Source organism: Canis lupus, chromosome 4 (assembly GCF_048164855.1).
Source record: "Canis lupus baileyi chromosome 4, mCanLup2.hap1, whole genome shotgun sequence".
In the NCBI taxonomy this organism is placed as follows: domain Eukaryota; kingdom Metazoa; phylum Chordata; class Mammalia; order Carnivora; family Canidae; genus Canis; species Canis lupus.
The window spans coordinates 69,398,643-69,421,760 of NC_132841.1; the positions used below are offsets into that span (position 1 = coordinate 69,398,643).

A 23,118-nucleotide genomic window follows, 5' to 3' on the forward strand; every position below is an offset into this window, starting at 1 on the left:
ATTCTGGATAAAAACTTTATGAGATATTTGCATTGTAAATATTTTATCCCCATCTGTGGTTTGCATTTTTGTTTTCTTAATGATAACTTTGAAAGAGCAGAATTTTAAAATTTTGATGAAGTCCAATTTATATATATATTATAAAATATATATATTATATTATGTTTAAATGTGTGTGTGTATGTATATATATATGATTGTGCTTTTTGTGTGCTGAGAAATCTGCTTACTCCAAGATCAGAAAGATTTTTTTTTTTAAGAAAGATTTTTATTTTATTTTATTTTTTTAATTTTTATTTATTTATGATAGTCACAGAGAGAGAGAGAGAGGCAGAGACATAGGCAGAGGGAGAAGCAGGCTCCAGGCACTGGGAGCCCGACGTGGGATTCGATCCTGGGTCTCCAGGATCGCACCCTGGGCCAAAGGCAGGCACCAAACCGCTGCACCACCCAGGGATCCCCAGAAAGATTTTCTATGTTTTCTCTATAAGTTTTACAGTTTAAGCTTTTATAATTAGTTATGTGATCTATTTGAAGTTAGTTTTTATGTGCTGTACAAGGTAAAGGCCAAGGTTCATTTTTTTAAAAAAATTATTTATTTATAATGTCTACACCCAACTTGGGGCTCAAACTCAAAACGCTGAGATCAAGAGTTGCATGCTCTACTGACTTAGCCAGTCCAATACCTTGCATCTTGAAAATCAGTTCACCATTTCTCTGCAGGTCTGAGTTCTGTATTCTGCTACAATGACCTGTATGTTTATTCTGACACTGATTCCACACTGTCTTAATTTCTGTGGCTTAAAAATTGTAGTCTTAAAAATCAGCGTGGTTTTTCCAATTTTACCCCCTCCCCAGATGTTTGGCTATTCTACTTTCTTTGCTCTTTCATATACATCTTTTTCTTTAAAAAAAATTTTTTTTTGTCCTTCCATGTACATTTTAGAATTAACTTGTCTCTATAGACAAGTCTGCTAGGATTTTAATTGGAATTGCATTGGATCTACAAATCAGTTTGGGAAGAATTACCATCTTAACAATATCATATCTTTGAATTCATGATTGTGGTATAACTGTCATTGTTTAAGGTCTTTAATTTCTCTTAATGATGTTTCTTGGTTTTCTGTGAATAGGTCTTGCCCATATGTTTGTTGCTTATCTCTAAATATTTTATATTTTTTGATGCAATCACAAGGGGTGTTTTTAAAATTTTATTTTCCAATTTGATACTATTACATAGAGATACAATAGATTCTTTGTGTGTGTTGATCTTGTAGCCTGCCACCTTGATACTTCATTTATTAGTTGAATTAGCTTTTTGTAGATTCCTTACAATATTCTATCCATATAAATATGTCTTTGTGAATAAAGACAGTTTTTCTTCTTCCTTTTCAAATTATGCCATTTAGGGATGCCTGGGTGGTTCAGTGGTTAAGCATCTGCCTTTGGCTCAGGGCGTGATCCCAGGGTCCTGGGATTGAGTCCCACATCGGGCTCCACTTATGGAGCCTGCTTCTCCTTCTGCCTTTGTCTCTCTCTCTGTGTGTCTCTCATGAATAAATAAATAAGATCTTTAAAAAAAAACCCAAATTATGCCTTTTATTTCCATCTCTTGCCTTATTGCACTGGCTAGAACCTCTACTACAATGTTAAATAGAAGCAGTGAGAGTGGACATTCTTGCCTTGTTGGTAGTCTTCTGGTCTTTCACCATTAAGTATGATGGCACCTATAGTGTTGTTGTTGTTGTTGTTTTACTATAGTGTTTTTATACATGTCTTTTACTAAATTGAGGAAGTTCCAGTTCCCCTGTAATTACATTTTGTTAAATGTATTTTTCCATCTATCAGAAGATCTTATAATTTTTCTTTTATCCTGTTTATATGATGAGTTACATATGTTTTTCAAGTGGCAAATCAACTGTATTTCTGGGATAAATCCTATTTAGTCATGCTGGGTTATCCTTTTTAGATCTTTCTTGATTCAAATTGGTAATACTTTATTAAGGATTTTTATGTCTATGTTCACGAGGAATTTGGTCTGTAGTTCTCTTGTAGTTCTTGAATCAGAATAATGCTGACCTCATTTGTAAAAAAAATTGAGTATTCCCATCTACTCTTTTCTCAAAGAGTTTCTGTAGATTTGGTATTTCTTTCAATAGCGTTTACTAGAACTAACAAGTAAAGTCACCTGGGCCTAGTGTTTTCTTCTGGGAAGGGTTTTAAATTATAAAATCAGTTTTAAAATAGCTACATTGTAGGTCTTATCAATTATGCCACTTTGAGTAATAGTATGGTTTTATTTAAATTAAGATCCAAAAGTCCATTCTTTGCATCTGTTGATATGTCTCTTAATCTTTTATTTACTTTTTATTTTGATTTTTTAGAAGATTTTATTTATTTATTAGAGAGAGAACATGCAGGAGTGGGGTTGGGGAAAGAGCATATGGAGATGGAGATGCAGAGTTCTTGCTGAGTAGGGAGCCAGACATGGGGCCTGAACCCAGGACCTCAGGATCATGACGTGAGCCAAAGGCAGATGCTTAACTGACTGAGCCACCCAAGAGCCCCTCTTAAACTTTTATCATATAGGTTCCCCTTCCTTTTTTTTCCTTGCAATTTATTTTTCAAGGAACAAAATCATTTGTCCTTAAGAATTTTCTACATTTTGTGCTTTGTTTATTGCATCCCACCTAATGTCATTAATGTTCCTTTATATTTACATTTCCTATCAATTTATCAGGATTGTTCGATTTTTGGGCAAGAATACATTATAGGTGTCTTTGGGTCCTTAGACCAGAAGTAAAATATTTCTGATGTCTCTATAGTATCAGTAGCCATGGACTATCATTGCCTAGATCTGTTATTTTACTAGCATCTAAAAAGTGTTGTTAGTTGTTAGTCTTTTCGTGCTAGAAAACATTTTTTTTTAAATATGTAATGCTCCCCACACAGGCGAATGGCCATTCAGCTTTCTTTTTTTTTTTCTTTCTTTCTTTTCCTTTTTTTTTTTTTTAAGATTTTATTTATTTATTCATGAGAGACACACACAAAAGCAGAGACATAGGCAGAGAGAGAGAGAGAGAGGCAGGTTCCATGCAGGGAGCCCGATGTGGGACTTGATCCTGGGACTCCAAGATCACTCCCTGGGCCAAAGGCAGGCACTCAACCACTGAGCCACCCAGGCATCCCTAGAAAACTTCTTTTAAAAAAAAAACCAAACTTCCCCTCATCAACTATTTTATGACCTTGGGAAACAATTTATGTAGTAAAGGTAGTCTATTTAGTGGAGGCTTTGTTCTTTCCCTTTATTTAGCACTTTTTAAAATAAGATGTTTGTTCCTTAGTGTCCTCCAAAGGTGACTAGTGAGGTATTTCATCTTGTTTTGGTATCATTGTGAAGTCAGGCATTGAGACATATTTGATATGTTTCAATCCCTCCACTTATTATTCATACTGGTGGTGTTGTACACACCTCAACTTCAGAAGATAGTGCCAAGTTCATTTTTTCAAAATGATTATATCAATTTTATACCTCACTAACAGTGTATGAGAATCTCAAAAGCATACTTGGTATTTTTAGACTATAAAATCTTTACAAATTGGATTGGTGTCTATCATTGCTGTGGGGTGTCCCGATTGAGTTGGGGGCCTATGGCATGGGTGGTGAAAGAAGTGTATTGAGTACACTGCCAGAAAGCAGCCAGGAGGACAGCAAAGAAGAGACAGTGTCCTGGGCCACGGCGGTGACAGGCCACCTATGTACAGCTGGGTGAGGGCTATGGGGGTTGTGCAGAACTTTCTCTTTTTTGGTAACCTTAGGAACTGTGTCTAGTTGTAAAGAGCCTGTTGGTCAGTGTGGGTCTACAACTTCGTGAGTCTGTTGGTGTCAGCGTGGTGGTCACTGTGGGCCCTTTTGCCTTGCTTATTTCTGCTGCTCCAGCCTGTTGCCTAAAAGCAGCCTCTCTAGTTGTGATTTAATTTTTAGAAATTTATGACATGAACTTGATTTTGTGCTATAGATGAATTGATTTAGCTCTCTTACATTCCCCTGATATATTTATTTATGACTCCTGCCTCCATTCCCAGTAAAATTGATTATAATTTTGGCTTCAATCTATGTTCGTGATTTAATAGGACTAGGTAATTATTACACGTAGTTAGTGTCATCTCGTATATATTAGTTTACCTTTTTTGTACTTTGTTTCTCTTGGAGTCAATAATTGCTTTTGTTGTTCTGTAGCTTTATATATATATTACTAATTTTTCCCTTGACTATCTAATAGAAATGTAATACTACTGTCAGTATTACCAAACATTAAGTAGTCTGTCAAATTTTTTTGTGGGTGGGAGCAGCAAAACAAAGTTTATTGAGTGATAATACAAAGCTCCCAAAGAGGGAGGAGACCTGAGAGGGTTGCCCTGTCAAAGTTTTTTTTTAACTTTAGAGAGATTCTAGAGCCCCCTCTCCTGCTTCAGTCTGGTTGCACATCCTCTTGGTTGGCTACAGAGCTTTTGCTTTGAGCTCTTGCTTTCAGAATGCTCTTTGCATCTTCCTTGCATTGAATCTTGTTTCAACCCTTATCAAAAGGAAATAATGACCTAATTGTTCAGATTTAGTGCATGGACTTGCCATGGTTAACAGTTTTTTTTGGACATAGGAATATTTGATGTACTCTTCTTTTATCTCCCAAGCTGTGGATGGATGACCTAGAAAGGTAAGGATAAGATAATGAATGAATGGTAGAGACATTGATATTGATATAAGGCTAAGAGGCCCCAGCTATCCTTCTTTTTTTTTCTCCAAAATGCTACCAGCCTTCAACTAAAGCCCCAGGTGTGACCCAAGACAGCACCATGCCAAACAACAGGGTCAAATGTTCTCTTTTGCGGTGAGGCTGTTTCTCTCTGATTCCATTTCTTGTGTACCTGGAGAGCCACCTTGCGATCGATCGTATTGGAGCAGCTCAGATTTACATTTGAAGGTGGTGGGGAGAGCAGTGGAAGAGAGCACACTTCCCAGTTTGTTTTGTTCTGAAGCTATTACAAGGAGAGGTTCACTGCCATCTGAAAGGAGATCATTACTATTGAACCTTTCATAAGTTGAAATGGTGTCAAGTAAAGAAGCAATTACCATTAATTTATATGGAAAAAATTTTGAGTTTTCTCAAACTCCCAAAATAAGCTCTCTTAGACTTTATATATATATAAAGTTTTTTTTTTTTTTGAAAAAAGTCCACTTTAGGGATCCCTAGGTGGCGCAGCGGTTTGGCGCCTGCCTTTGGCCCAGGGCGCTATCCTGGAGACCCCGGATCGAATCTCACATCGGGCTCCTGGTGCATGGGGCCTGCTTCTCCCTCTGCCTGTGTCTCTGCCTCTCTCTCTCTCTCTCTCTCTCTCTCTATCATAAATAAATAAAAAAATTAATTAAAAAAATTTAAAAAAAAGAAAAAAATCCACTTTACTGAGTCACACCCAGCTGTAAACATGTCACCATGAGAGAGCCCCACTCCAATCCCCAGGCCACACAGTCAGCAGGGATGAAATGACTGGGGTGCAGGGGGTGGGTCACCGGGGTAGGCGCCAAGCAGGGCAGCGGGCAGGCAAATGCAGCAGGCTCTGTGGTTCCGGGAGGAAACCCCAGGGAGAGTGGGGACAGGGGGGCAGAGAGGGCCCAAGCTGCCAGGACGCTCAGAGCCAGGGCCCTAAGGGACCAGCCTCTTCCCGAAGGCTCCCCACTAGGGCCCCTTGTGTATATATATAATCTTTGGACACATTTTGCCAAAGAATGCACACAAGAACTCCAGATAAAGCAAAGATACTCACAGACATGGTTCAAGCTCTGGCAGCTTGGTGGTGAGATGCTGAGCATGGGTCCTGGGGCAGGCTTGTGGGCCACCATCATTGCTCAGGGTTGCGCGCCTCTATAATGGCTCAAGACAAAACCAATGCTGAGTGCTATTTTTGCTTTTCACCCTTTTTGGCAAAAGCCAAGATCTTCTTTGGATTTCTTTTGGTTAGTGAAAACAGATACTAATGTAGGTGTTTTGTAGAAGCAAAGTGATGTAATGCAAACTCTGGGAAAGTGAAGAGTGCCTATAGTTTAGGGAAAATGTCTCATATCATGCAGATAGCTCTGCATTAAACTTAAGGCCAAAGCCATAGCTTACAGTTACAATGCCTTGGTTTTCCCATGCTTTTGTGTTTATGACCCCAGTAAGAAACTCATGGAGAGGGTAGCTGTACTTTGGTAAAGGACTTTTATATTCCATGGTTTTCTCATCAAGGTACTACTTTAATGGCTTTACCAATCTCACAGTCTTCCCTAACACACTTGACTTGTTGGTTAGATTGTCTTAAAGACTAGGAGTTGGAGTTAAGATTATCTTTCTGTCTGCTGTGTCCTATCGGGACCAGGTAGAGTTTAACACCAGCCAGTGAGAAAACCAGAACTTTCTTTCATTGAAAGTTTGAAGCTCTAGATGTTTGGGAACAAGTTTCCTGCAAGAAACTGTCTTCATATAACATAGCTGGTACGTTTTATAGATAGATGTGGAATGGATGACAAACACTGCTGAAGTTTTTCTTCCTTGGCTGTTCTTTTAATAAACCAGACTCAGGGATGCCTGGATGGCTCAGTGGTTGAGCGTCTGCCTTTGGCTCAGGTCGTGATCCTGGGGTCCTGGGATCTAGTCCCGCATTGGGCTCCCTGCAAGGAGCCTTTCTCCCTTTGCCTATGTCTCTGCATCTCTCTCATCTTATCTCATGAATAAAAAAAAAAAAAAAAAAGCCAGAATCAACAATCAAAAGCCATTGTCATGGACTGAATTATATATATCTCCTTGGAATTTATATGGTAAAGCCCTCTCCCTGACCCCATGTAACTGTAGTTGGAAGTAGGGTCTTTGAGGAGATAATTCAGGTTAAGCAAAGTCATAACGGTTGGCCCTAATCTAGCATGAGTAGTGTCTTTATAAGAAAAGAGACATCAGGGAAGCAGATACACAGAGAGGAGGCCATGTGACAGCAGAGCTAGAAAATGGCCATGTCAAGGCAAGGAGAGAGGCCTTAGGATATAAGCCAAGCCTTGTCAGCACCTTGATCTTAGACCTCCGGCCTCCAGAACTGTGAGAAAATAGATTTCTGCTTAAAGCCACATAGTCTGTGGTATTTTGTTATGGTAACCCTAACAAACTAATATGGACATATAATGCAATTTAAAAATGCTCTAAGGGTTTGGGGCACATAGGTGGTTCAGTGGTTGAGTGACTGCCTTCGGCTCAGGTTGTGATGCCAGGGTCCTGAGACCGATTCCCTCATCGGGCTCCCCACAGGGGAGTCTGCTTTTCCTTCTGCTTCTCCTTCTGATAAATAAAATCTTAAAAAAAAATAAAAATAAAAGATAAAAATGCACAAAGGATTAGAATAGACATTTCTCTAGAGAAAATTACAAATGGTCAGTAAGCATGTACAAAGATTCTCAATATCATTGGTCACTAGGGAAATGCAAATCAAAATCACTGAGGTACCACTTCATATCCATTAGAATGGCTATAACCAAAAAAGACAGTAATACATATTGATGAGGATATGGAGAAATCGAAACTCTTGTACGTTGCTGGTGGGACTGTAAAATGGTGGAAGGCACTTGGGAAAACAGTTTGGCAGTTCCTCAAAAAATTAAACATAGTTAACATGACCCAGCAATTTTATTCCCAAGTATATAGAGAACTGAAAACATGTTCACATAAAAACTTGTATACAAATGCTACTATCAGATATACAGAAATATTTTTTTAAAAAAGGAAATACAGAAGTATTATTCAGCCATAAAAAGGAAATGAAGCATTGATTCATGCTACAACATGGATGAACCTTGAAAATATTATGCTAAGTGAAAAAAGCCTGATATTGAAGGCCACATATTGTAGGATTCCATTTATGTCCAGAAGAGGAGAATCCATAAAGTGGTTTTCAGGTGTTAAGGAGAAGGGAGAATGTGGAGTGACTGCGGATGGCCAGGTATATGGTTGCATTCTGTGAACATACTAAATAGGAGGCAAACTTTATAATATGTGGATTTTATTTTAATTAAATAAGCCAGAATCCGTATTCTGGATGGTGAACCTGAAGTGAAGTATGAGTGAGACTATGTTTTGAGTAGGAGTAATGTTAACTTGTGAATGAGGCTTTGTTTTTCCTCCATTAACACAGGTGACATAAAGTATATGCAGTATATTATGATATCTGTATTTCATTTATATACAAATCCAGGGATTCTCATTGCCCGTATACATGGGAGAAAAATGAAAGCCTCTTTCACAGGTAAAATATTCTCTGAAAATGTTGTTTCTTAGGCATCGGTTAGCCTGGTAAAATAGAGCATCTCAGGCTTGGGCCAGAAGCTCCTTTTCTAAGCTGCCTCAATCTTAACCGAGAATCACTGTGCCTTCAGGTCTGTAAAGATGCTAGTCCTGTTTTTCTGACATCATCCAAAGAGATCTTTAAAAACTTGCAAATGGCCAATCACAACCTCATTCCCAGGGATTACTCTGAATGTGTCCTCATACTGGTACCATCGGAATCACCTAGGAACTTTAGAAGTGTATACACGCCAGACATACAGAATCGGAAACTGTTCTCACAAGCTCTCCAGATGACTCTGGTGCATGATCAAGTCTGGAAAAGTACTGATTCAGAGAATTTACAAGTCGAAAGGACCACAAGCTTATGTGGATTGTGATCTTTGGGTTCTCCACATGCAGTGAGTTAGGCATAATTTGGTCTCCCCTGTACTCTCCTCCACCATACAAATGTGATTTTGAGTACACCTTACACCCTGATCTTGCTTTCTAAATATCATTCTCCACTAAGTGGATCCAAGACTTTGTACTATTGTAACTTTTCTATAAATTTGACATTACTTCAAAGTAAAACAATGTAAATATTCCAATTTAAAAGGATGTAGATGATGACCTGAAACAACAACAAAAAAATCACACAAGTTTTCCAAAACTGATGATATGGAACTCAGACTGAGTGTATTTATTTATTATAATCTCCAAAATAATTTCAGTTGGTACAACTGCTTCTTAAAACTGTATCAACTACCAGGCTCAGAATTTAATTACAACCAAGCAATTCACAAAAACACTTTAAGCAACAAAACATGCTTAGTAGTTCCTTGAGAAAGGTCCTTCAAATGTGTACAGCATCACTGGGTGTTACACAAAACTGCTAGAAGGTTATCCTCATGTGTCCAATTTCCTAATGTTGTTAAACTCCTATGGCATCTGTGATACTTCCACATCTCATCATAAAGGCCTTCATGGGGCAATGTGCCTTCTTCCTCTTACATTTTAAAGGATATTCTAGATCATTCCTTAGGAAAGTAAAACTATGAACAGTTTAAGAGGGAAAACAAGTTGCTTAGACTTCTTTTATATTACACACTTCAATTATGGGTTATTTAAGACTTTTTAAAATTTGTCATATTTTAAAAAGTATCAGTGGGGAGGAAAGTAGAAAATATTTACCAGCGGTTAGCTTCTCCTGAAATCACAGTTTTCTGAATACATGTAGCATCACTAAAAATTTTTCACTATGTATTATAATACATAGCTTGGAAAGAACTTTAATATTTTGGACTATAGTCTTCATGTCTTAAAATAGTATTTTGCTTTATTCCTTTTATAATACTAAACTCTTTCTTTTAAAAATTTATATCTGTTTTATAGCTATGAGTCTCATTGTATATTTTCCACATTTTGGCCTGACCTTGTTTATGAAAAAAATCTAACATCTGCAACTTCAGCTGGTTATACTGGGAAGAAGAGGGTTACCATAATTTTATTATACCTTGTATTAACAATAAACCTTCTCACAGAGAAGAAAATACTTTAAATACCTTAAGTCATATTTACAACAATAAAATTCACATTTCATGCTTTAGTGAGACACTTAAATCACAAGATCAGTCCTCATAGTTTATTGGAATAGAGCCCTTCTGTACCTGGCCTGCTGCTGTGTGCCAGATAAAAAGCTCTGGATGTTATGAAAATAGCAAAACTTATGCCATCCTCCTATCAAGTAGAAAAACTGAGGGTAGGCCTTCCCAGCCATCAAGTGGTGACAGAAATCCTGTGTCATAGTGAAGTGACAACCAATGCGCTTCAGACCATGGGTTCCCGTATGAATCAACTTGATTGTTTGAAAAGTGCTAGAGAGCCCAGATGTTCTTTAATGTGAGTTGAAGGACAAAACAGCCCTTCTGAGCACAGCCAAACACCTCATTTATGTGTCTATTGCACAGGATTTTATATGCTTCCAGAAATAGTGCTGTATTTCCTTCCTTAGCTACTATATACATTTCTCTGATAAGTTCAGTGTTTCATTGGGAAAAGTGACTTGCAGAGAGTTCCCCTTTGGGCCAGGGCCAGACTGGTGGCTGCTTCCACCAACCTCGTCCACCAATAAAACACTCTCTGAATCCTGCCCCTGGGAGGAGTCCGAGGTCTCGGATATTCGCAAAGTCCTCAGGGAGGTGGTGTCTGCCTGGGGCAGGCCCATGCCAGGGACACCGGGAAGCAGATTCCTGCCTCCAAGCCCGTTTTCGCTGAGGTCGGGCATGTAGAGGAGGGTCTGAGATGTGCTGCTGGTCTCCTTCAGCTCCCGGGAGAGGAAGGAGCGAGAGTGGCCGGACATGGCAGAGGATGTCCTTCTGCTCTCTGAGCAGTGCTGTCCCGAGCGGTCTCTGCGGGACCCGCCGATGCGGCAGAAGAGGCATTTAATCTTCTCTATTGCTTTGCTGAGCACGGTCTTCCGCAGAAGGATGTATATCCAGGGGTCCAGGATAGGGTTCACAGCAGCAATTCGGATGGCCTGCAAGTCTGGGTTTTTGCTGATTTCTTTCACCAAACGTGGCTGATATAACTGGTTGATGAACACCCGTACCTGCATAAATGAGATGCCCACGTTTAGATTTTGTCATTAATCCACTGGGGAAATATTTGCATCAGTGTCTAACCTAATAACATTAGCTAGCTGCCCTCTTTTCTGTTATTAAGTGCCAAGAAAGAGCAGCTTACACAACAAGCCTCAGAGAAACCGGTAATTGCAATTGCACAATCACATTTGTTTTGAGTTCGTGTAACATTAATATTTCTGTAAACTACCTTATGGGTGTCTTCCTTAGATCAGGGATGGTTTACAAAAATGCAGTGTATGTACAGGCAACACATGCATGAAGTTCCTTGAGAAACATTTTATTAACTTCATTTCTGTGAGTGCTTTTAAGTTTTTGTTATTCAATGAAGTATCTTCCCTCCATCCATGGTCACTGATTTCCCTTATTCAAGCTGCCTTTTTATATAAATGAGACCCATTCTTTAAGTCAACTAACCATCCAATGATCACAGAAAAGTCCACAGGTTTCTTTATTATAAAGTCCATTGGTGGGCAGCCCGGGTGGCTCAGCGTTTTAGCGCTGCCTTCAGCCCAGGGCGTGATCCTGGGGACCCAGGATGGAGTCCCACGTCAGGCTCCCTCTGCCTTTGTTTCTGCCTCTCTCTCTCTCTCTCTCTCTCATAAATAAATAAAATCTTAAAAAAAAAATAAAGTCCATTGGAAACTTTCAAACCACTAGCTGAATCTCCTATCATCCAGAATGACCAGAGAATAGTTTCTATTTCCTCTATACAGTCCGTTTTACCAATTATAATAATAATCCTCTAGTATTACCAATTCTTCCCTCAAAAACCTCTTCCAATCTTTCCCCCTGCCCTGCATTTCTGTCCTGACCTCTGTATTTCCTGACCTTTGTCTTTCCCTTGTACTGCATTTTCTCACGTGAATTACTGTATCAGCCACCCAAGTTGTTTTCCCACCTCCAATTCCTCTCCTCTCCAATCCGTCCTCCAAACTGCCACCAAAGGATTCTTTCTAGAAAGCAGATCTGATTGGGCTACTCAACTGCTAAACTTTCAGTGGCTCCTTGCTGCTTGCAAACTGTAGTTTTGCTCAATAACCACCATTAGGTCAATCCTCCCCCAAAACTCCCGTCAGAATCATTCCCTCCTGGGGCGCCTGGGTGGCTCAAGTCAGTGAAGTGCCTGCCTTTGGCTCAGGTCTGCTCAGCAGGAAGCCTGCTGCTTCCCCTGCTTGTATCTCTCTCTCTCAAATAAATAAATAAAATCTCAAAAAAAAAAAAAAAAAAAAGGGAAAGGAATAAAGAATCAGTCCCTCCTTTGTGTCTACATAGCATTCGAGCCAAGTGCTGAAAACGCCTCTGCGCAGACCAGTAGAGAAGACAGGCTCGTTCTACTGCAATTTGAGCTATTTATGGCAAAGGGCACATCTGCCAGCCCACCATGGATGGGTAGGCATAAATGAAGGAGATGCAAGGACGACCTAACAACCTGTGTGCTGTCTTATTTTTGGCGGTTCACAAATTTTGTTATTATAATCACTTATTTACTCATATTCTTCCATGCATTTAATCATTTAATAACAGGCATTTATTGTGTGTTAGGCGTTGCCATAGGTCTGGCCACAAAAAGTTGCATTAAATACCACAAACTTCTCGAAGGCAGGGAGTAACCTACAGCACAGAAGACAGGAAGGAAGACCAGCTGTGACTGCAGGGAGATGAACGGAAACGGGAGAGGTGCATAAGTGGGCTCGCCTACCCCAGAGCAGGAGGGGAGGGCATTAGAGGGTGTCTCCTGTGGGGGGAGGAGGCTAGCCTAGAGTTTTTGATGGATAAAGGAGAGTTTGCTAAATTTTGAAGGAGGGACATAGCATTTCTTTTTTTAAAAAAAATATTTTTTTATTTATTCATGAGAGACACAGACTGAGAGAGAGGCAGAGACACAGGCAGAGGGAGAAGCAGGCTCCATGCAGGGAGCCCAATGTAGGACTTGATCCCGGGACTCCAGGATCACACCCTGGACTGAAGGCAGGTACTAAACCGCTGAGCCACCTAAGGATCCCCGGGACATAGCATTTCAAATAGAGGTAATTCCAAGTGTAAAATCATGGAAGAATGAAATTATATTTATTGATAAATAAATATATTTATTTGTATAAATATATTCTAATGAAATATATTTCATTCTAACAAATGCCAACTTCTGGGAACTTCAAATGACGTAATGAAGAGAGCATGAATATATATAAACTTAAAGACGACTACAGTTTGTTCCTTAGAGGAAAAAGCACTTGCTAAATGTACACTCTTAAATTTACTCTTAGAGTATTGTTATTATTGTCTAGATCTTACTTGTAATTCCACTAGGATCTTTTATATAAAAATCTCACTTCATATAAAAAGTGGTTCTAAGATAACTGACCTCTGTCTTTAGCAATTATTTAATAATTATTACTTGCCCTTAGTAATTACTTTAGGTTAGGGAGAAGTAAGAGGGAAGTCTCAGCCAAGGAGGATGCATAAAAACCGTAAGGAGAAAAAACTCACAAAAACAGAGCTGGAGCCATATAACTAGGGGCCACTATCTCTAACTTTAACAAGACTTGAGGACAGTGCTACTTTACCATGCGGTATAATAAGTAATATTCATGATATATGAATCACCATGAAAGAGATGGGATATTTCAGAAAGATTTCTAACAGTTTAGATAAAATAAGTTTAAGATGTTTAAAGAAATAAATTGCATTAATCTGCAAAACTCAACTCATGAGAAACTTGTTTGTAGATGAAACTATATCAGTGAGTTGTAACCATATTTCTATTTCTTCCTTAGCGGGAATTCAGACCTTGATCAGCTACAGGTCTATAGTCCTTTCCTAAGAAATACTAGTGAAACAAAGCATTTTGGTTTCTTCTTGCCATAATCTTTTTTAAAAAGATTTTATTTATTAGAGAGAGAGGGAGGGAGGGAGGGAGGGAGAGAGAGAGAGGGAGAGAGAGAGAAAGCGCACATGCACGCAGGGGGTAAACAGAGGGAGAGAGAGAAGCAGGCTCTCCACTGAGCAGGGAGCTGGATGTGGAACTCGATCCCAGGACTCTGGGATCATGACCTGAGCCAAAAGTAGATGCTTAATGGACTGAGCCACCCAGGTGCCCCCTTTCTATAATCTTTATTGAGGCCCTGAGCTATGTTTGGGCACTGAGAGATGCCCTCCGGTCTATGGGCCTTTGTTCAGGTGAAGTGTTACCAAGACCTGAAGGCTTTGAGAACGTATCAAGCCACCCTGTTGGTGGCTGATTCTGGTCTGAGACCCAGGTCTCTGGATGACTTCCATGTTGCTCTTTCTGTCCTACAATCTGGCTGCCTTTCTGTTTAAGAATAATTTCCTGACAATGGAATTACTGGCAAAAAGCATGGGGTTTATATATTATTCACATGACATACTACGTTCCTAAAGATGAAAAAAAAAATAATGGACTTAAATCTGTTAGCACCAGGCCTTCCCTGTGCATGTCTTCAGGAAAAAAACCTAGGCAGGGTCTGGGAGAACTTGTGACAGCCTCTGGGTGGCAGTGTTGCTCCACCTGGGAGGTTTGGGTCCACAGGCTCTCCCCTAAGCAGCAGCTTGCAGAGCCATCTCTAAGACCCTCTTTCGGAACAGAATCCTAGTTAAGTCTGAACTTTGCACATTTCTGAGATTTTTAACATTGAAATCTTTTGCTGCTGGTTGCCTCTCCCACCACTTCCTCAAAGGAAACATGGTTAGTACTGAAAGGAGGAAAATTTTTGAACAGTTGTAATGGATATAAAAGGAATTAAATTTGTAGCTATTTGCCGGAAATGTATTAGGAGTTAGCATTTTATTTTAAAATCTCTATGACGTTTTAGAAAAGCCAGAGTGTTGTAAAAAATAATAATGGGCTTTAGTAATCAAAGGTGACAAGAAGAAAGGAAAGCATCACATCAATCTGTGTCTCACTTCATCCACAGCCGTAGTTGATTTTGACTAGTGTCCAAGGGAATGAAGGAAGCCCTATTGTAGAGTTCCATGGGTGGGGGCGTGTGTGTGCAAGCTTACAATTAATATAAGCCACTGAGCCTGGCTATTTAATGTCATTTAAGCAAAGGGGAGCCCACAGGATAGCAATAAAGAGGAGTATGAAAAGCAACATTTCAAGTTCAGATAAAAACAGTCTCAAAAGTTGGTCAAATTATTTGAAAAAGAAAATCAAGACAAACCAGTTTTCCTTTGTAGCATGTACTCATTGGAGATGGACTTGAGGTGGAGAAAAAGACAAAAATGAACAAAAGCTCCATGCACTCCATAATGCTTGAAAAAGTTTAGCAATCTCTGCCTCATTTTAAAGGTTACTTGGTTTGCTCTCCCCAAAGCAGGGGACAGTCCAGATTAAGATGGGAATATCGACAGCAGTACTCCAGTGTCAAATGGGGAGGTGAAAGCACTTTTCTGGAATTCCTGTCCAACAGGCCTTATATGCTTCACAAATAAACATGTTCAGGCAGTTTTCAGGGTTGGAAGAAGAGTGTTCCTGACGAGACCACCTCTGCATCAGGGGAAAAAGACACCTTAAAACAGCACACTGGATACCAAAACCATATATACTCTCTTGCAATTTTAAAAGTGAATATTTTTTTAGGAGCTGCAGATGTATGCATGTGGTTTAACTTTGATATCGGCAGGCATCACAATATCTTAAACTTCTCGAAGATGATGCGGATTCAGGAACATTGGAACATAACTTGGAGAAAATATGATAAATTCAAAACTAGGTGTGATGACAGGAGAGCTACAGGGAGGTTGTGTGTTGTAGACGTACATGTACAACTCTGAATCAAACGTATCTCTGTTCAAATCCTGGCTCTGCTCCTTCTAATTAATGTACAAATTATGAAAGTGCTTCGTACCATGCCTAGCACATAACATATATGTCTGCTGTCCTCACTTTTTTGGTAACCCGTATGTGGAAGTTTGGCTACTGTGGAATATATGAGTAATTTCAAAACCACAGCTTAGAAGTAGCTTTGAGGTGATGATTTGGTATCAAAAACATGTACTTCCTATGTAAGAAAAACCTGTTAGCAGGGAATGTCTAATTGAAAAAGAACGTTGAAATTTTGATTGGACTGATTTAGTAACTGACTGTCAAAGTACAAACACTTTCCAGTAAATGACAAGATCCTGGAGTGGGATTTGTGTGTGCTATGTGTTCTGTTCCAAGAACATAAATGGAATTATCTGTGTGTGTTCAGTTATCTAATTGCCCTGTAAAGAATCCAAAATTGACACAGCTGTTACTAGAAATTCTTACTACTTTTTTTTTTAATGACAAAAAAAAATCTTTAAATAAAAGAGAGTGGAAAGAGTTCTTGCCTGTGTGGCTCCGTTCTTCCCTCTGGGTCACTAACTAGCCATTTCCTGCAGGCAAATTACTTAATCTCTACAGGTCAGTCTCTATATTGAAAATGTATTTCTGAAGTGTTGTGTTTTGTTTTGTTTTGTTTTGAACTCTGACTTTAATCACTTCATCTCTGGGGGGATGGGGAGAGAATCTTGTCAGTAGATGTTCCATAAAACCAAGCTTTGACAGGTCAGTAAAGCACAGAAGTCCACGAGACGAAGACACCCCAGCCCCCTCCCCCAGCAAGTTGCAGAAGGATATAGATTCCTCATCCACAGTTGAGAAAACTGAGAAGCAGAGTGAAAATACAGGCTAGCCCTGCTTTCCTCACGATTCAGACGAGATGCTGGATATGGGAATACCTTTCTTTGATGTGCTAACTCTGCAGTTTTCAACATTTCTACCACTAGGTCTGTGATTCCATGGTTATGGCTAACACTGCTTTCAGGAATTGCTATTTTTTTTTAACTTAGCCAAATTTATTTGAAAAATAATGAAATCCTTCAAGTTCTGCTGTAAGAGTACTCAAATTGATGGCATTATTCTTACGCCTTTAAATATGATTTGTGCTCATCTGAAATCCTATCAGTTGTCCTAGGACTCCACTTCCAGTTTGCCTGCAGTAAACAAAAATGTATCTATTAACACAGTTTTCCTCCGCTATAATCAATCTTTCTTGATCCAATGTCTTGAGGGCTTTATAGAGACAACTGGTTTATAGTAAACAACCAAATAAACACTCACAGGAAGTTATTTTCCTAAAGATCTGTGTTTTACTTGTCCGAGGCAGAAGATGAATCAAATTGGCCATTCTACCCCTAACAGAGATGAATACTTGTTACTTCAGAGTAAGGAGAAAGAAAATAAGAAAAGGAAGTAAAGCAGTATGCAGGGCCTCGGCTTGCTTCTGCACGGGGAAAAAAATGCCTTTTCAAGTCCTATAGCATAACTGTTTAGCCCTGAGGTGCAAGATTTGATTTTATTGTTCTCTTGACATTAGTAACTGCAAAACTGGGCACCAGAAGTTGATCTAGCTACAGTATTTAACACTGGGACCTTAGGAGGCTGTCTTGCTTGCATATTTCTGAAGAATTCAATCCCTTATATTTATCTCGAGCACAGACTCTCATTTCTTCAGCTTTTTCTGTGTTTAAAAACAACCAGAGACTGGTTTTATATAGAAGAATAGGCAAAATGACAAGAACCACCTTCCCACTAAATCTTTGTCATGTAACGTTGTCGAATGTCCTTACACCTTCTCCCTTCATTGATTATGACTCATTTTAGAAAATTTCTCAAGTTTAGCATTTTCTTAGATCTACGACTAATTTCCCAAGCTTTCCCAAGTTTCCATTCCAAGCTCTATTTATGAGACATGTGTTTTGGATAACAAATCAAAATTTACTTTTTTTCTATAAAACTTGGTATCAAGTGCCCTCTAAGAGCCACCCCAGTTTTTCTTCCCTGGTGTCCAAAAGACAAAATTTGGCTGCCTTTCAGTGACTGCTTGTTAACCTTATACACGATGTCAAGCTTTCTGAAATTCCAAGTAAACTCTATTTGCTCTATTAGCCTTTCCAACACATTTTAAGTGTTTTGAAGGATTTGATTTTCCTCAAGTAGGATTAGCAACTAACTTGATCGATAAAGGTAAAAAAGGTGCTTCATTAGTTTCCTTGGAACTGAAGATAGGTCCGATTGCTTTAATGTCAGGGTTCAGAAACTTTAAACTTAATTTACAAATGGAATATAAGAAACATGAAAACACAAGAAAGCTGTAGAAGTAAGCCAAGGAAGACTATAATTATGGGTCAATTCCCCTTTTAACTCTTCCAGTAACAGCCAAACTGTGGGTGGGTAGTGTAATGACTTCACTGTTTATCATTAATTTACAATTAAACTGATTCTGAAATTAGAATTTGCTAGCCAGAACTAAAGGCTGGCTACTACACTGAAGCTACTATGGCTTGTATGATTCCTTATCACTTAAAAGGGCATGTGAGTACTTTTACTACGTGATTCCTTCTTATCTGAGCCAGTTTCAATTTTCAGAGTAAAATTTCTTAGTATCTACTGCACATTACTGACTTTATGTTAACAGCGGATAGTATTCGCTAGTTAAAATATGGCTAATTTGCAGGCTAGAAATATAGCTCCTATAGTTCCTTGTCTCTAGCTTCTCAAATACCTTCAAAGGCCTTGTGATAAATAGCTCTGCACCACAGGGGCCAGGACTACCACTTCAGTCCAAGAAAACAATTCACCTGTCACTGTGCAATCATCAAGAGCTTCATATGCTTACCTTCCTGTTTTAAAAATATGTGTATGTTGCTAAACCTCTTGCTCTAATTCTTCAGTTCCTTAAAGTGGATGTTCTGTACATAACAGCCACTCACTTTGTCATTTACTGTTCTGCAAAACAGAAGGCAGCAGCCAGAGAAGGGAGCCCTAGCAGGAGCAGGCTTGTTTCTTCCAAAATCTCACTCTATTCTGAGTTGCCATTACAGACAGTAAAATATATTTATGTGGTAAATTATATTGGGTCCTGGAATGGTTTAAAGGCCCTTCTGGCCAATTATATTTATTTCTGTTTATACAAATTGTCAAGAAGCTACTGTACGCTGGCTCTTAGCCACATCTAGGTTCCTTTTGTTTTACACTCACTTTTATCAGATATAATATTTCTATATTAAAGATCCCTGGACCGTATTAGTAAGAGAAAGAAGGGTATAACACATGCTCATTACATTTCTTTTCCCTTGTTCCCAATCATCAGAAGAGAAGCCCTCTGTTTTTGAGTTGGTAGTTTAGCATATCTAGAAATGCAGTGTTTTGAGAGATGGAAAAACTCAGAACCTATTGCTTTCAAGAGAAACTCTAGATGAAGTATTATGCGTAGGAGTCCATCAGTTTCTGGTGCATTCCATCTTAATGACAGGCAAAGTAGAGAGCCAGGTGCATTTTCAACCTTTCTGCTTGTAATATTTTAAAAGCTAACCCAAAGGCAATTTTAAAGAAGGCGGTGTCCTAAAAGTGAAAAAGTGAAGTGTGCCAAAACTCAGATGCACACACTGTACAAAGGCCAAAATTAGAAATGTTCTAGGAGTGAGACATGATGTAATATTATATGAACAGGGTTTGGAGTCAGGTGGGTCTGAGGTTCATCACAAGCTGCAGAGTTTCAGCTTGGCAATAATGAGACGACCATCTCTAGAGCTTCTCCTCCTTTAGAATGGCAGTGTACCTCTCACAGTTGTTGAGAATTCGAATTCAATAACCCACGTACATCAGCCTGCCCTTAGGAGGCCCCTTGAGAAACCTGGCTTCCCGGTCCCAAGAAAGAAATAAGGAACCCGACTCTGGGCTGTCCCCCAGTAGGAATCGAGACCCACGTGTGTAATGAGAGGTCTCCCCAGGGCAGAGCACGGTAAAGAGCAGGGAATCTAGCCTGACGCTGTAGTTCTGCTAGATTATTTTAAGCAAGTCACGCCCTGTGTAACGTGAGGGCGTTAGACTAGACCCAAACGCATCCAATCTCTCTAGCTCTAAACTTCTACATAATCTACCAAAACAAACCAACCCCCCAAAAAACCCATACATAAATCAAAGCACCCAAACCCCACTGCCCTAAGGAATGGCGTATAACAAAGAGAGATCACTACCGCCCCCCGCCCCCCCGCAAAGTTTCCGGTATCTGTGGTTCTCGGTGGAGGATGGGGCTCAGTCACGCTACAGCGGTTCCCCTCCACATCTGACAGAGTGGCAGGTGTTCCCGGAAGGCTCAAGGCCAATGTCAGGCAGCGGGGGGTGGGGTGTGGGGTAGGGGGGTAGGGGCTGTCCCGGGAGAGAAAGGAAACGAGGCTTTCGGAGAAAGAAACTCTGGGGCCCAGGAGAAAAGCACCTGCTGCATCTCATTAGGGATGCGGCGTTAGAGGAGGCTGGGCCTGCCCTGGGTGTCGGAATCCCACCCCGACCTGGAGGGGGGTGGATGCGGGGGACAGGGCCTGCACGGGCCCCACGCCCGGCCACTCACCACGAGCGGGATGGAGCAGATGAGCACCACCAGGGAGGTGGCGATGAGCAGGATGACCATCTGGATCTCGGCGCCCGCTATCCCGCGGAAACTCCGGCGGCGGCGAAAGTCGCTGAGGCGCGGCAGCGCGGGGGAGGGGGCGGCGGCGGCCGGGTGGCTGCGGCAGAGCGCGGAGGGCACCGCGAGCGCGCCCGCCGCGGGGTGCTGCTCCGTGCCCAGCGACGTGCGGCGCATGAACTGGCGGTGCATGCGGAGCAGCGCGCCGCACACCAGCACGTTGCACAGCACCGTGGCCAGAATGAGGAAGGAGCTGAAGCCCGCGTACATGTAGGAGAAGGCGGCGTGCGCCGTCACGTTGGTGGTCCAGTCGATGAAGCACCAGGTGTCCGGGTACTGCAGCCGCGAGCTGCCCAGGCCCATGTTGGGCAGCGCGCAGAAGAGCACGTTGGACGCATAGACCGCGACGAGCGTGAGGCCCGCCAGCCGCTTGTCCACGTAGTGGCTGTAGAAGTAGGCGTGGTTGATGGCCAGGTAGCGCTCGATACTCATGGCACAGATGATGCTGAGGCCGGACAGGCTGAAGAAGAGCAGGATGAAGGTGCTGTACTCGCAGAGGGCCTCGCCTCCCGGCCACTGGCCCTTCATGTACGTGGCGATGGTCACCGGACTCACCAGCAACGTGCCCAGCAGGTCGGTGACGGCCAGCCCGCACACCAACGTGTAGAAGGTCGTCTCCTTCTGCTCCTTGCGCGACTTGCACAGCACCACGATGGCCACCAGGTTGCCCACTACCCCGAAGATGAACATCACCGCCGGGATGGTCACCGGGCTGTTCGGACGGTCGGGGGTGGAGGAGGCGGACGCATTGGCCCCGGGAGTGGACATGGCGGTGGCCCTGGGCACGCGCGGCCTTGGATGGAGTTCGAGGCTGGGTCTGGGGGGAGGAGGGGGGGGAGGCAAAGACCGGTGAGCGGAAATGACCACTTGCAAGGGGTCAGACCCGCGCCCCAGAAACACGATGTGATGAGAAAAAAAAAAAAAAAAAAAAAGAGGAACAGCCGGATCCTGGGTCGTGGCTTGTGGCCACTTACCACCTTGGGCCACCGAAATCCCCAGGCTCCGGACACGTCCTTCCAGAAGCACCACCCCACCGCCTTTGGGATCGGCCGGTTGATGCCGCCGCTCTCTCCTCCTCCCCCCGCCCAACGCTCCCCACCGCCAAGACGAACAGGACCCATCTCCAGGGACGAGTGAGTGGTTCGCTCTCACTCGCTCCTCCCGGGAGCGCACCGCCCGCCCTCGGCCGGGGCCCCCGAGCCCTCCTCTCACCTGCGGTGGCCGCGGCGGGGGCGGCCGCGGAGGCCCCCAGGGTCAAGACGCAGACGTCCACGACACGCCTCAACCCGGCCTCGGCGCGGGCCGGGCAAGCCTCTGCCCTGTCACAGCCGGGGCTCGGTGGCTGCCAGGCTTCCGGAACTGGGGTCACAGTGGCAAGCTTTCGAACACCTGGGAGAACCAGAAGGGCAGCGAGATGGGTCAGTGCAGTCCGATCCCGGGCTTCGTCCTTCGGCCTTCCTCCTCCTTCTCCTGTCTCCCGCACCCTCAGAGGCGCGACCGAGCCCGCAGGTCGGGTCCCCGGGCGGCCGGCGCCCAGGTGTGGGGCCGCGCGCGCAGGTGGCACGGAGCCTCCGCCCGGCGTCTGGCCGCCCCCCTCCTCGGCCCCGGGCAGCTATCGGGGCTGGCGGCTGCCGCGGAGGCTGCTTCCGACGCCCCGGGCGCGGCTCGAGGTGCCCTCGGCCTGAGGCTCTGACCTGGTTGCGTTCATCTTCCCCCTCCCGGCCGCGGCTTCCCAGCTCTGCTCTCGCCCTTCCAGCCTCTGTACAAACTTTTCTGCTGCTCCAAGTTTCTCCGACCGAGGCGGGGACGCCCAGCGCGCGGCCCGGGCGCCCATTGGCTGCCGGGCAGGGGGCGGGGCCTGCGCGCCGGCTGGGGGCGGGGCTCCGGGCTGCGCGCGCGGGCCGGCTCCCCGCGGCTTGCCCCGCCTGCTCGGGGCCGGGGTCGCGGAGACGTGGGCGCGCGCCCCGGGCAGGTGGGCCCCGTGCGCCCCGGGGGAGCCCTGCCGGCCGCCGCGCCCCGGGCGTCCAGGGGGGCGGACTGCGAACCCGGCACGTCTTCCCCCACTGCCTCCCGCTCCGAGTGGGCTGTGTCTCGCACCTGCTGCACGTGGGTCTGCACCTCTGGGTGCCGGGGGGGCTCCTGCTTAGAACCCCACCTCGGGGCGGCCGAGGTGTGTGCGCGCGGCCGCGGGGGCGCGGGGTGGGGAGGGCGGGCGCGCGGGCGGGGCTGCGGGAGGGCCGAGGCGTGCCCGGCGGGGGAGGGCGGCCGCGGGGCGCGCGGGGTGTCGAGTGCTCGCGGCCCGTCCCGGGAAGCAGGCGGTCGGCCGGCCGGCGGCGCCCAGGGTGCGGCCTTGGCTCCGCGGGGCATCCCCGGGCGCTGGCGGCGCAGCCCTGCGGCAGCGGGGACAGGTGACCCGCAGGTGCCGCGCGGGCGCCGGGACCTTCCTCCTCCTCCGGGCGGGCGGGCCGAGCTCCGAGCCCTGGCCCCGGGGCGCTCCCGTTGCACACTTGCCCCACAAAGGCTTTGCCGCGCCGGCTGACCGAGGGCGCGACGGGGGCTCGCAGGTCACCCGAGGGGAGGACTCCGCGGTCCTTGCCTCCGCGACGAACTCCTGGAACGGCC

General features: G+C 43.6%; 1 protein-coding gene across 2 annotated transcripts; it reads right to left on the bottom strand.

The window, feature by feature from the left end:
* Positions 1-9,016: 9,016 nt before the first annotated feature.
* PTGER4 (prostaglandin E receptor 4) lies at positions 9,017-22,315 on the bottom strand. Of its 2 annotated transcripts, XM_072824804.1 has the most exons (4): positions 22,191-22,315; positions 21,709-21,885; positions 20,380-21,313; positions 9,017-10,950 (listed from the first exon to the last, which is right to left on the bottom strand). In XM_072824804.1, the coding sequence occupies exons 3-4, from the start codon at positions 21,262-21,264 to the stop codon at positions 10,357-10,359; spliced, it is 1,479 nt and encodes a 492-aa protein (XP_072680905.1). In that variant the 5' UTR covers positions 21,265-21,313; positions 21,709-21,885; positions 22,191-22,315; the 3' UTR covers positions 9,017-10,356. The 2 variants fall into 2 exon arrangements, with proteins under 2 accessions (XP_072680905.1, XP_072680906.1); XM_072824805.1 differs by having other exon boundaries at positions 21,709-22,268.
* Positions 22,316-23,118: the final 803 nt, after the last annotated feature.